At 41.5% G+C, this 12,928-nt stretch overlaps 1 protein-coding gene across 2 annotated transcripts in view; it reads right to left on the bottom strand.

Moving 5' to 3' along the window:
* Itgbl1 (integrin subunit beta like 1) overlaps positions 1–5,467 on the bottom strand; it is a 267,862-nt gene extending 262,395 nt beyond the window's left edge. Inside the window, exons 1-2 of one of the 2 annotated variants that reach the window (XR_015638141.1) lie at positions 5,178–5,467; positions 4,118–4,335 (exon numbers count right to left, since the gene is read on the bottom strand). Coding sequence is in view for 1 of the 2 variants with exons in the window: in NM_001017505.1 (NP_001017505.1) it covers positions 4,118–4,335; positions 5,178–5,275 (316 nt within the window). In the remaining variant the exon portion in view is untranslated. 2 annotated transcript variants of the gene reach the window in all.
* Positions 5,468–12,928: the final 7,461 nt, after the last annotated feature.

The raw sequence follows: 12,928 nt of genomic DNA, 5'->3' as shown, positions 1-12,928 counted from the left end.
TTGGTTTTGTGAAGGCTAGATAGCCCAGTGAGTTGGGAGTGGGGGAGGGAAAGGAAGAACCCTCAGAGGAAGGAGGGAAGGGGATGGGATAAGGGGATAGCAAAGGGGAAACCAGGAGGGGGGCAACATTTGAGATGTAAACAAATAAAATAACCAAAAACCAAACCAAAACAAAACAAAACAAAAACCCCTTCATCTGTAACTTCTTTCAACAGGTCCCCTGCTACTTTGCCTATGGTGCTAGCCAAGCGGAGTCTGTGTGCCTTTCCTTATTCCTAGTGCACCTGTATGTCTTCCCAAATCTCATCTGGTACTTGATTTCTTTTTTACTTGGAATCCCACGTCTTTTTCCCCCTAACAACTCTCTCTCTCTCTATATATATATATATATATATATAGAGAGAGAGAGAGAGAGAGATAGATATATATCTTTTTAAGATGCCAAAGGTGTCAGGTTCTTCTAGAGCTGAACTTACAAGGTACTGTGAGCTACTTGACATGTGTGCTGGGAACTGAACTTGGGTCTTCTATAAGAACAAGTGCTCTTAACTATGAACCATCTTTCAAACACCCTACCTTACTTCTTTATGTTTTTGTGGAGATCTGTGCCCACGAAAGAAACACTGACCAATTTTAAGTGACACATTTCAAAAGCAACTCTAAAACGTTTTCAGGAAACCTATTTTTTATTTTAATAAAGCGCATCATTGCTACTCATGGGATTTGTCCAGGGATGCTTTAGAAATACCAAACTAAAGTTTATTTTCATGCAAAGAAAAATGCTGCTGCTGTCAGAGATATGATTTACCAAAATTAGTTTATCCCACAATAAACCATCACACCCACAGAAACTGTCACTGGCCAGATTCCGTATGCTGTAGAAATGAGAGATAGATTCAGGTACCATGAACACATTGGGCATTGGAAGAAAGGTATTTGTGATAGTGTGGACATTTTCAAGGAGCTCAAGCTAAAATAAGCACAGTTCTTATGATTCATGGTATAAGAATCCTAACTGACTATGCTTTGAAAGGGCAGAGTGTGCATAATGCAGATGTTTTGAGGCTAGGCCAAAACTGCTATCCTTGCTTGACCTTTTGAGCTTCAAATCAATAACAGGCCCTGACTACATGAAGAAAATTAGATCGATCTCAGCCACAAACACCCAACAACCATAAGGCCAAGCCTACCTACTTATCTTTTTACCTGTCCACCCACAATGCTCCACACTTCAAAACATTAGTATTCTTTGAGCATTCACTACCTGTCAGACACTATATGAAATGTTTTGCCCATACTAAACTTTACAACAGTCCTATAAGGTCATTACTGTTAAGATGCTCATTTTGTGGTATTAGAGAGGTGACTCGGTAGTCCAAAGCAACTGTTACTTTTAAGAAAGACCTAAGTTAGTTCCCAGCATCCACATGGTGGCTCACAAACATCTATACCTCCAGATCCAGGGGATTGGACACCTGCCTTTGAGCTCTACAGGAACCAGACAGACATGTGGTCATGAAAGCATGCAGCAAAAATATTTATACATGTAAAATGATCAAAATATTTTTTAAAGATTTCTCTTTTTTTTTTCAGATGAAGAAATGAAGGCTTGGATGTTTAGGTAACATCCAATTTCAAATAGTAGATGGACTAAGATTTGAAGTCTGAAATTTTCTGACAGATTTGTATCTCTGTGATATAGAGAGGCAGGATTTGTTTTCTTCAAAATTGAAAGGAAGTCTCTGCCAATTATTATATTTCCACAAATAACTTACAGGAGTTTACTGAGTCAAATATCAGATGGATTCACAAAACAAACGAAAACGTTATTTTACAAGATTTTCATCCTGATTATGAAATCGAAAGTAGAATGGAGAAGCTAAATCTGAAAGCACAGAACAGGAGGGTGAGCTGGCAAGGCAGCTCTGGGCTTCCCGTGCAGATTCCTTCTGCGCCTGGCAAATGTGTTCACAGCAGTGTCAGGGGCAGACACCATACAAGACCCTAAAGGGAAATCTCAGTGGCCAGCCTAAGTGTGTACATTCCTCTGCAGTGCAAGAATGTCAAATGAGTGCAAGCATTTCACTCAGCTGTGAACAAACAAGGATTTTGCCATTTACAGAAAGGCACAGAAAACATGTGACTTGGTCCTGCGTTTAGAATCAAGAAGGAAAGAATTCAGTGACTAAGATGTCATAAGTAAACAACCAATTCCTCCAAGAAAGAAGGAACTCAAAAGCCCACAGCATCACAAGCCAGATTCACAGCAAAGCACCAGCCAGGACCCTTAGCAGGAAAGCTTATGTGATGGCCTTGAGCCATCATTGCTAGTTTTACTAGCTACAGGCTAGATCTCACCACTATATTTTTTTTAAACAAACAAGAACACTAAAAGTCCTGGAATTATTTTTCAAAACTCACACTATTTTGAAAGCCTTACCAGAGACAGTAAAGGCAGGGAGACTGGTATAACAAGAATTTTGGTTTCTTTAAAAACACAAAAATGTTATGGGAATATGTTTTTGTTTTAATTCCAGGTATAGTATATGGGGCTGCTTCAGATTGACCATAGCAGCTAAGTATGACTTGTCTCATGCTCAGGAAGGGGTATGATTTTACCAGATGAAGAGAGATTTCATTTGGAATTCTGGGGACTCTTCAGAGGGCCTACAAATGCCAGAGCCCCGAGAGAGGATGTTGCCGCTTCCCTGCTGCTGCTGTTTGCTGAAGTGGTTGTGAGCAGAGATAAGAAGAAGGAATTGGATATACTGATGATGAAGTTCAAACTTGCCTCAAGGGACTAGATGCCTCTAATCAGCAGGAAGTAATCTAAGGAGATCAACACTCTCTTTCCCCTTTATCCTTCTTTTTCTCCTACCTAGTGTTGGGGTGTTGGAAGGGATAAGGGTGGAGTAGGAAAGCGGATAAAAGACCCCAATAAAGCATGCACAAAAGCATGATTACAGACTGGGTGATCGTTGAATTTGGAATGGAATGCAGATAAAGCTTTGCTTTCATTTCAAGGAGCCACCCCTAATAATTCAAGCTTGAAGCTATTGTAGTTATATGACAAGGGTTGAGTCATACTGCTCACAAGGTCCCACAAACAAACCACCCAGAAGTACCCAAGCTCCTTGGAGTACCTTCTAGGGTTATTTCTTTAAGACCCACACAACCCAATTATTAGAACTCTCCCAATGTACTCTTAGGCCCAGATTCTGAGTGGAAACATTGTTGTTATAAATTTAGTTTTGGTCTCTTGATGTTATTGTTGGACACCTAAGTCCTAGCAGCCTCAAGGGTAAAATAACTTGCTTTGTTTTCCTATTAATGGACCAAGCCCTGTTTGTCACGCATTATGCTGGCTTTGCTAGTGAGTTTCCTGTATTGGTCACAATAAATTAACTGAGGCAGGCTGCTAGCCACAAGTAAATGGCCCCATTTTACACACAATTGTTAAAGAGGTTAAAGGTTCTGTCCCTTTTCAGTGACACTTTCTGATGAACTTGAAATATGCTTTCAATTGTGCAAGAGAAATAAATATACTTTCCCTCCATTCTGACTGCACTGAATTCCCAGAAGTTAAAACAAAACTCATCCAAGTAAGTATGCGACTTTGTAATTTTTTTTTGTTGTGGTTTTAGATATGTTCCTCTCTCTCTGTCTGTGAAGCTCATCCTAGGAGTGAAAGGCAAATCTGACCTCAAAGGCAAATCTGCCAGATTATATTTCCTATAAGATGAGGATCAGAATCTTCAAATATGATTAACATGCACAAGAGAGATAAGGGAGTCCATCAAAGTAACCCTAGTGGTGAGGCTGTGAAGAATCCAGTCCATGATAAGGGGCCACAGGAGAGGGAAGTGAAGTGTAGAATTATATAAGTATGCATATATAATATATTTATATGTATTTAAATATATGTTTATATCAAATACATTTATATATAATTATATGCTTATAATATACACTTATATTTATAATTTTCACTTAAGTGAATGCTCCAGAGAAGAAATATTGTAATAAATGATACTGAAATTTCATAGAAGCGTGACTTCTGATAGCAATAACTGTCTGGAGGCAGGTGACTCCCAAGCGGGCAGTGCCTCTGCCTTACCTGCACAGGTTTTCCCGTCGTAGGTCTCGCAGACCCAGTCATGGCACTCACACAGTGGCCCAAAGTAGGTGCCAGGTTCAGTCACGTGACAGATGCACACCCCACACTCGCACCGGCCACGGTCATGGCATAGAGCGCTCCCTGGGGGCTGCCCAGGTGCACGACATCTGCGCTCGGACTCTGCCCGGGACAGCCTGCAGGGGGCGCCCGACAGGCTTCTGCAGGAGATAAGAAAGGCCACAGCTAGGCCACAGTCAGACACAGACACCGCCCCTTTTACTCCCAGCCCACACTCCATGGAGCAGAGGCCTGCAGCCTCACTCATTTCTCTGTGGGCCAAGCAAGCCTCTGAAGGGCTGTTTTAAACATGACTAAAAATAGCACCTTCCAAGTAGAGGCGACGGCCTCTTGCTCCTTGGCGGATTGCCGTTGAATCTTAAATGCACATTTTGATTAAATGTAAATTAGTCTGAAGTATGATACTTGGCTGGCTTTTTGTTCTTTCTCTTTAAAAAGTGCCCATTGCTATCTAATAGCTAGAGGGAGATTATTTTGTAAAAATAGAGGGATATATAGAAGTTTAACGTATGATATATATGATAGGAAGTAATGCTTTTAAATTGTGTTTGAAGCAGACCTTAAGAAGTCTACGCTTAAAAAGTTGGAACGGAACTTGTCTCTTACAAAATGCAATAAAAGATGTGACAGGACCACCAAGCAGGTGCTATATTAGAAAGTGGAAATAAAACTGCCTTACAGGCTATGAGGTGAGACGAGTGTGCTCATCTTTGATTTGAGGTAAAACAACAAAAACAAACAACCCTAACACGTATTTGCAGAGGGAGAAATGATCCTTGTTTTATTCCAAAGGAAAAGTGAATGAACAGATACGAAGCAAGATTAAGGTTAGATAATAAGGAAAGAAAAGGCAGAACAGGTTGAAAACTGTTTATCTCGCGTCCCACTTAGTAACTGCTCTTGGCTTAGGACAGTCATCTGTAAGCTTGAGTTCTGCCACCCACAGCAGGGCAGGTCTCAAACAACAATAAACCAAACTTACCTCAGAGATGGTGAGAAGCTTTGAGGTGCAGCTGACAGCCCAATGAAGAGAAGGGAGGACACCAGCAACAAGAAGTTCTTAAAGCCTGGGGGATGCATGCTGAGCTGTGCAGGCGGGAGGGCAGACCAGCTGCACTGCTGCTAGGTGGGGCTTCCACCCGAGGCAGCAGGAGGAAGAAGTGTCACCAGCAGATGTCCAGGCAGAAGGACTTGGGATACCGGAGCTCACAGGTTCTGGGCTCCTCCTGGAGGCTCAATTGCCTGCGAACACTTGGGCAGTGGATCCGCTCTGGGCGGGGTGCGGGTGCCAAACTCCTCCAGTGGAGAGTCTAGGCAGGGAAGTAATTAGAAACAGTTGTACAAGCAGATGGTTTATTTTGACATTTTAAAAAAGTGTCCTGTTCACAGATTTGAGAAAATCATGTCTTTCTTCAAGTACAGGCCCCAGAAATATTTAACAAGAGGATATTTGGACTGGCTGATAGGAAAGGCACCGTTCAAATAATTCCTGAATTGTGAAAAGGAAGGGGAGGGCTATGGTAAACACGGAAGGGAATCGCCTTCACCAGCTTTATAAAAGAAGTCCCATTGGCAGCATGAGTGATGCAGACGAACAAAGCTGAGGATCACAACTTTATATTTATTAAGCTTTGTGTTTAACCGTGGGTATTTAATTTCTTAAATTTCCAAAAAGTGCATTTTCTTCCAGTTATTCAAGCCAGTTTCTTATCACAGCCACATTTTTTTTTCTTGACTTGGACAGTCCAAACTAAAGTTGTTCCAAATCCACTCTATTCTTTCCCGTGATTTCAGTATTCAGAAACAAAATAAAATATCTGTTTAAGGTGTGATTTGCACTAAAAAAAAAAAAAATCAGCGGTGTTTTTTAGTCACCTACTTGGCGCCAGCCTCTGATATTAATTCTGATTGTGAGAATGATCACACATTGTTTTGATAATTACACTTCTATCAGGCACCAGACTCTGTGGCACATGGAAGAGAGATGCAAAGGGCAAAGGGGACATCTTCCTTTCTGGGAAGGCAGAGGACTAGTAAACTGTCAATCAAAACAAAAACACCAATTCCGGAGAACCAGGGGATGCAATGGAAAATTACTTCCTGATTATATACAGGTAACAAGCATAACTAAGAAGGGAGGAACTGAGCTGAAGGCTGAAGGAAGATTTAACCTCGATAATAAGTGTGGGGGTGGAAGAGAAAAGAGATGCGATTTTATTTTATTCCTACTTTAAAGATAAAAAACTGAGATCCAAGGAATGAACTGATGACTCACTGGAGTCCACTGGAAGTTAAAGTGAGGTTTCAGTTGAAAACAGTGGGACTCCCACGTTTGCTCATGGCCAACCACACTGTATGGCCATGTGGGAGAGAGTGCAGACAGAGGAAAGTCTTCACCCCATGAAGAGTACTTTATGTGTATTGGTTCCTTCTTGTGTTGATGATCCCAGAAATCACCCATGGCTTTGTGAGCCTTAAGGTTCAGCACAAGTTCCCCCAGGGTAGAATTTCCTCTGGCATTTGCACAAGTGCTTAAGAGTACAACCCATCCCAACACTGACTGCTGGAGCAAGAAGGAACAGAAATGGCCTTATTCCCTTTCTATTTCTCCCTCCCGCTGGATCTGTAGCAAAAGGAGCTTTGCATGGATGCTAGTAAACAGTTGACCTTTGTCAGTCCTTAGATCCATCAGGAGATAGACTTGTAATAGGTATACAGTACACGGAGTGATATTGGAGGCTTTCGGAGGAGGGAATTCTGAGATACCGGTACCAGAGCGTGACCCAGAAAGAAAAACCTGGGCTCCAAGTTGGCAGGTTCCCTGAACCAAATGACCTTCTCTTCCGGTAGAAAGGAATTTTTTATTGTTTATTTTATTTATTTACATTTCCCCTCTGCAAACCACCTATTCCACCCCCTTGCCCTGCTTCTATGAGGGTGCTCCCCCACCTACCCACCCACTCCTGCCTCACTGCCCTAGTATTTCCCCCTATGCGGGGGCATCAAGCGTTCACCAGTACCAAGGGTCTCTCCTCCCACTGATGCTGGATAAGGCCATCCTCGGCTACATATGTGGCTAGAGTCATGGGTCTTTCCATATGTGGGGGGCAGTGAGTTGTAAAAGGTACCCTAATTCCTGGTCTAGACAGGTCAAATCCCAAGGGACCCTAAAATGGACCACAGGTGCATTCCCAGCCTCCCAGATCAGGGTCTCACTAGCTGCAGCCCCCAACCTCCATAAACCCCTATAGAGAAGTTTGAGACAGACCAAGTCACATAGAGCAATGCCCCAAGCCCCTCCTCCACAGGTGAGGAAGTGACCACAGGTTACATAGGCTTAAGAAGATTAGTCATAGAGACAGGCCCACGCCCACGAATATGTAGATGAGGTGACCCTCCCAAAAAACTGTATTTAAGGTTCGAGTTCAGAATTAAAGGTGTACAAGAATCTCTCTGTCATCTGAGAGCTTCTGTCATAAGAGCTGTAACACCTTCACTTGGGGAAGAGATCTGCTCTCCCAAAATCACCGCTAGAAGCCCTCCTGCACTCCTCGATGGGAATCTTGTCTCCTGCTGGCTAAGCCCCGCCTGAAACAGAGGCGGAACAATACCTTCCTGAGTTCTCTTCCTTTCTCCTAGACCCGTGTACCTAGCCCGACCAGAGATCTCTGTAGAAAACCTCCAGAACGTAGGCCCACACATGTGTACTCTTTGGTTGGTGGTTTAGTCTCTGGGAGCTCTGGGGTGTCTGGTTGGTTGATTTGTTGTTCTTCCTATGGGGTTGCAAATCCCTTTAATCCTTCAGTCCTTCCCCTAACTCCTCCATTGTAGTCCTGTGCTTAATCAGATGGTTGGCTGCAAGCATTCTCAACTGTATTGGTCAGGCTCTGGCAGAGCCTCTCAGAAGACAGCTACATCAGGCTTCTGCCAGCAAGCCCTTCTTGGCATCAACAATATTGTTTGGAAAGAGAGACTGATCAGGGAGCTCAGTAGTTGAGAGACAGAATGGGAATTTAGTTCCCAAGTGGGGTCCGTGGATCGGCAGCATTAGCACCACCTGGAGACTTACTAGAAACGTGCATCTTCAGGCTTCTTCATCAAACCAACTGAATCATGAGCTATATTTTCAGTGGTGCCGCAAGAAATTGACTTTACAAAATGAATGGAGATGCCTTGCAATGTATAGAACACAAGGTTGAGGCTAAGGATGTCTGCATATAGGAGTGGTCTTCCCACTCCTAGTACAAGCTTTAGCATTTCCTTCCTTCCTTCCCATACCTATGACAACGGAGATATGTGGATAGACTTTCCTGCAAACAACAAGGAACCTTGCAGATGAAAGAAAGATGAAATTACAGAAGCATCTATCTCAAAGCTTGAGTAGGAAATTGCAGTGAAAACACAAAGCTTTTGTGTGAAGCATGCATTATTTATCCTCTTGGCTTTTTCCCCCCAAAGCAAAAAAGACTTATTATAAAACAGAGAACTGATTTTGAACATTTTGAATATTTATTTTGTGGATTAAAATGGTGTTTTGAGGCTATTGTTTTCTCGCTCTCATTTAGTGTAACATTTGAGTGTGTGTGTGTGTGTGTGTATGTGTGGTGTGTGTGAGTGTGGTGTGTGTGTGTGTGTGTGTGTGTGTGTATGTGTATTATTACAACTATGTATTTCTAGGCTCTTCTCCAAGCTCAACTGAACCATGAAGTATATTTAAAATAATTTAAACGGAAGAATGAGAATATATATTATTGAACTCAGAGCCTTAAGCATGCTGTGCAAAAGCTCTACCACTGGGTTACATCTCCATTCCTCTTTTTGTTTTTGTTTGTTTGTTTGTTTGTTTTAAGATAGGTTCTCATGGAATTGTCTTGGCCTAAACTCATGATATACTCCTGACAGCTGATACTCTAATAATCCTGACAGGTCTTAAACATGTGATGCTTCTACCTTTGCCTCCAAAGTAGCTGGAATACAGACTCACATCTTTGACCCTACCAGTTTACAGAGTGTGGAACTGCGTAGTAAAGACAGTATGTACTCGGTGGCTGAGGAGATTTTAAACATTTGGATCATTACATTACAAGGTTTCAGAAATTACATTGTGGTTGACTAGGTGACTCAGTAAAATATCTTAGAACCACAGAAACTCTGTCAAAATGAAATGATAAGTTTACGTTTGCTCTGGTTTTAAGCAAAGTTACTTCTTTTTTTCCTGCCTTATTATCAAATATCCATTTCCTCACCTCTTATGCTTTGTATACATGTCCTGTATTCCTAAATTTTTGAGACATGAAGAAAGACCCTAAATCATGTAGGGCTCAAAGCAGTAGAGAGACAATAAGCCATGCATGTAGAACCAGACTCAACGAGAATGGAAGGACCTCCGTAGTTGACTGTAGTCCTTAAATCTTTGGGTCACAAAACTATAGAATTTAAAGACGTAATGCCTTTCTTAAGACTGTTTACTTCTAAATTAAACTTGCTAACAGTACACTTGCCAAACAATGAGGCAAAAGCTAGCAGTGCTTGTCTTTGAAAGCTGCTCCTAGGTCTTGAACCTTTGACTCCATGTTATTCCAAGAGGTCATTAAAATAATGACCTGAAAAATAGGCTGGGTTCAGAGGTTTAAAGGCATGAAAGTGTCTTTCCCAGGGTTAGAGCCTACACATTTATTTCCCCAATAATTCTATACTTCATAAAGGCAAGCACCCCATGTCTTTCACATCTGACTCACAAATTACAAATTACAGCTTCAGGGCACTGATACTCTAACTTCATCCATGATCATTCCAATTGTGTATGGCTGCTACAAGTATATTCCACAAGAACACCTACCTCTTTAAAAACTTTCCTACCCTAAGGTTTTTACCCAGGCAGTAAAATTCACTGTAGACATTGTGTCATATTTCTCTCACTCTTTTTTATTGGATATTTTATGTATTTACATTTCAAATGTTATCCCTTCCCCCCTCCCATGTCCCTCTTTCCTCCTGATTCTATGAACATGCTTCCACTCCCACCCACCTATTCCCACCTCAATGCCCTGGCATTCCCCTACACTGGGGCATTGAGCCTTCACAATGGGCCTCTCCTCTCTTAACCAAGGGCCTCTCCTCCTATTGATGCCAGACAGTGCTATCCTCTGCTACATATGCAACTGGAGCCATGGGTCCCTCCATGTGTACTCTTTGGTTGGTGGTTTAGTCCCTGGGAGTTTTGGGAAGGTCTGGTAGGTTGATATTGTTGTTCTTCCTATGAGGTTGCAAACCCCTTCAGCTCCTTCAGTCCTTTCTCTAACTCCTCAATTGGAGTCCACATGCTCAGTCTGGTGGTTAGCTGCAAGCATTCTCAGCTGTATCAGTAAGATTCTGGCAGAGCCTCTCAGGAGATGAACACACCTGTGCATCACTTTACAAGTAACAGATCAGAGTTGATAAAGTTGATGAATGGATCACACTTAGACAACCTCTTCTTTCAAAACAATAATGGCTTAGTTCAAGAAGCACACACTGACTGAGACTCTCTCCAGTTACTGACTTAAATGTGATTAATCTTTTCATAAGAATTTCCTGAAAAAATCTATTACTTGCTGTATACTTTTATTTTAAGAATTTTTCCTACCCTTTTATTACCACCATGAAAAACATTCCCTAATATTACTACATATCTATCAATATGCAATTAATGCATTAAATACAGTAAGCAGATACCACTTGACTACAAGATCTGAGAATTCAGGATGAGGCAGTAATGTTAATTCTGGCTTATGACAAAAGGAGTGGGGACCTGTAGATGTCATAAGCAGAAGGAGTACAACTCAATGCTGTGTAGTCCAGATTATCTAGGGACTTGCACTCAGGTATAAACAGGGTGTTGTGTTTGTTTGTTTTGTATTTTTGTTTTTTTAAAATTCTCTCTCTCTCTCTCTCTCTCTCTCTCTCTCCCTCTCTCTCTCTCTCTCTCTCTCTGTCTGTCTGTCTGTCTGTCTCTGTCTCTCTCTGTCCCCCAACAAAAACAAACAAAAAGATCCATAAAAATTACAAACACAAGAATCAAACAAAAATGTGAAACACCAACAAGACAAAATATCTCTGATTTGTATGAGTTCCCATTCCTGGGTATGGGACCTGCCATTTGGGTTGAAATTATCTAATGACATTTCATTGGAGGAATCAATTGCAAATTGTGTCTTCTTTTTCCTCTTCTTCTTTCTCCTCCTCCTACTCTTCACCTTCCCCCTGTTCTTCCTTCTTCTTTTCTGAGACAGAGTTTTTCTATGTAGCTCCAGGTGGTTGTTCTGGAATTCACTTTTTAGACCAGGATGGCCTCATAAATTCATCTGCCTCTGCATCCCATGTGCTACCAGCTAAAGTGTGCTAAAGTCATGTATCATACTGCCTGGATTGCAGATACTTTCTTCACTAGGAGATTATATGTTTCCTGCTCCATCTCAGTGCTGGAGCCCCATCAGGCTTTTGTGTACAGTGCCACAATCTCTGTGAGTTCACATGTACATCAGTTCTGATGTGTCTGGAGAACACTTTACCTGGTAGCTCTTATAGTCTTTCCTTCTCCTTTTTCCTACAGAACCCTGAGTCTTGATGAGAGCTTTGAGGAAGACATCCCATTTAGGATTAAGTTTCAAAGTCTCTCACTGTCTGTACATTGTCTAACTGTTGGGCTTGTGATAATTTCCATCTACTGATAAAAGAAGATTATCCGATAAGAACTGAGTAGGGCACTAATCCAGAGGTATAGCTGTATATCATTATGAGTCATGTTTTGTTATGTTCCGTTAGCAGAGCAATAGTGTTAGGTTTTCCCCTAGACCCAGGAAGTCTCAGGTTCTTTGCTAGGTTAGCAGTGCCCAGTACGGGTTCAACCTCATTAAATATGCCTTAAATTCAACCAAAAAAGAAGTTTGCTACTCCTTTACCAGTTGTACCACTATTACACCAGTATATCTTGTAGGCAGGTCACTGTCATAGGTTGGAGGGTTTGTAGTTGGATTATATTGATGATTAGCATGAAGAGTACCTTTCAGAATCATGAATGCTCATCAGTAGGGAATGAAGCTTCCAGTTAAGAAACAGATCAGTTCTCTGAGCTCAATGACAAATGTTGTCTTCAGATTGTAGAGAGCAAAAAATAGCCTTGGCTGTATCCTAGGACGTTTGGAACATTCCCTAGGACCCTTTGAGAAAACAACTCATCAAGATACAACCCTTTCCTATCATTGGAAGTTTTACATGTGGCATGAGATTTCTAGCTAGGACATTGTACCCTCTTTAGATTCCATATATACATATATACTATTTTCATACAAACATACTTTTATTTAATGAACTATCCTTTATCAAGAGGTTCTAGTAGGATTTGAAGTGCATTGTGCACAAGAGAATTAGATTAAAACAGATTTTAAAAGGTCAAAGAATTCTTATTGCACATAGGTCTCAAGGAGGTCCATGCATGTGTTTGACATTCAATTCCATTCATAGTCCTGTTTGTAAGATGTTTCTCAGAAAAGGGAATACAGATAGTCCTTTGCAGGCTGCTTCCAAATTCCTGACTCTCGGTCAGTGAGAATGTTAGGAAGAAGAGGAAATTAAAGGTGAGGAAAAAAACCAAGCACACTACTCTCCTGGATGTGGTATAATGTTCTCGCCTTTAATTCCCCCTTTTTCTGTTTCAAGACAAAGAACTTGGAGAGCCCATTGCTGACCACAGTC

The sequence above is a fragment of the Rattus norvegicus genome, chromosome 15 (genome assembly GCF_021556685.1).
Source record: "Rattus norvegicus strain SHRSP/BbbUtx chromosome 15, alternate assembly SHRSP_T2T, whole genome shotgun sequence".
NCBI classification, from domain to species: domain Eukaryota; kingdom Metazoa; phylum Chordata; class Mammalia; order Rodentia; family Muridae; genus Rattus; species Rattus norvegicus.
Note: the sequence above shows the minus strand (reverse complement) of the source record. Positions and strands in the feature narration are given on the sequence as shown.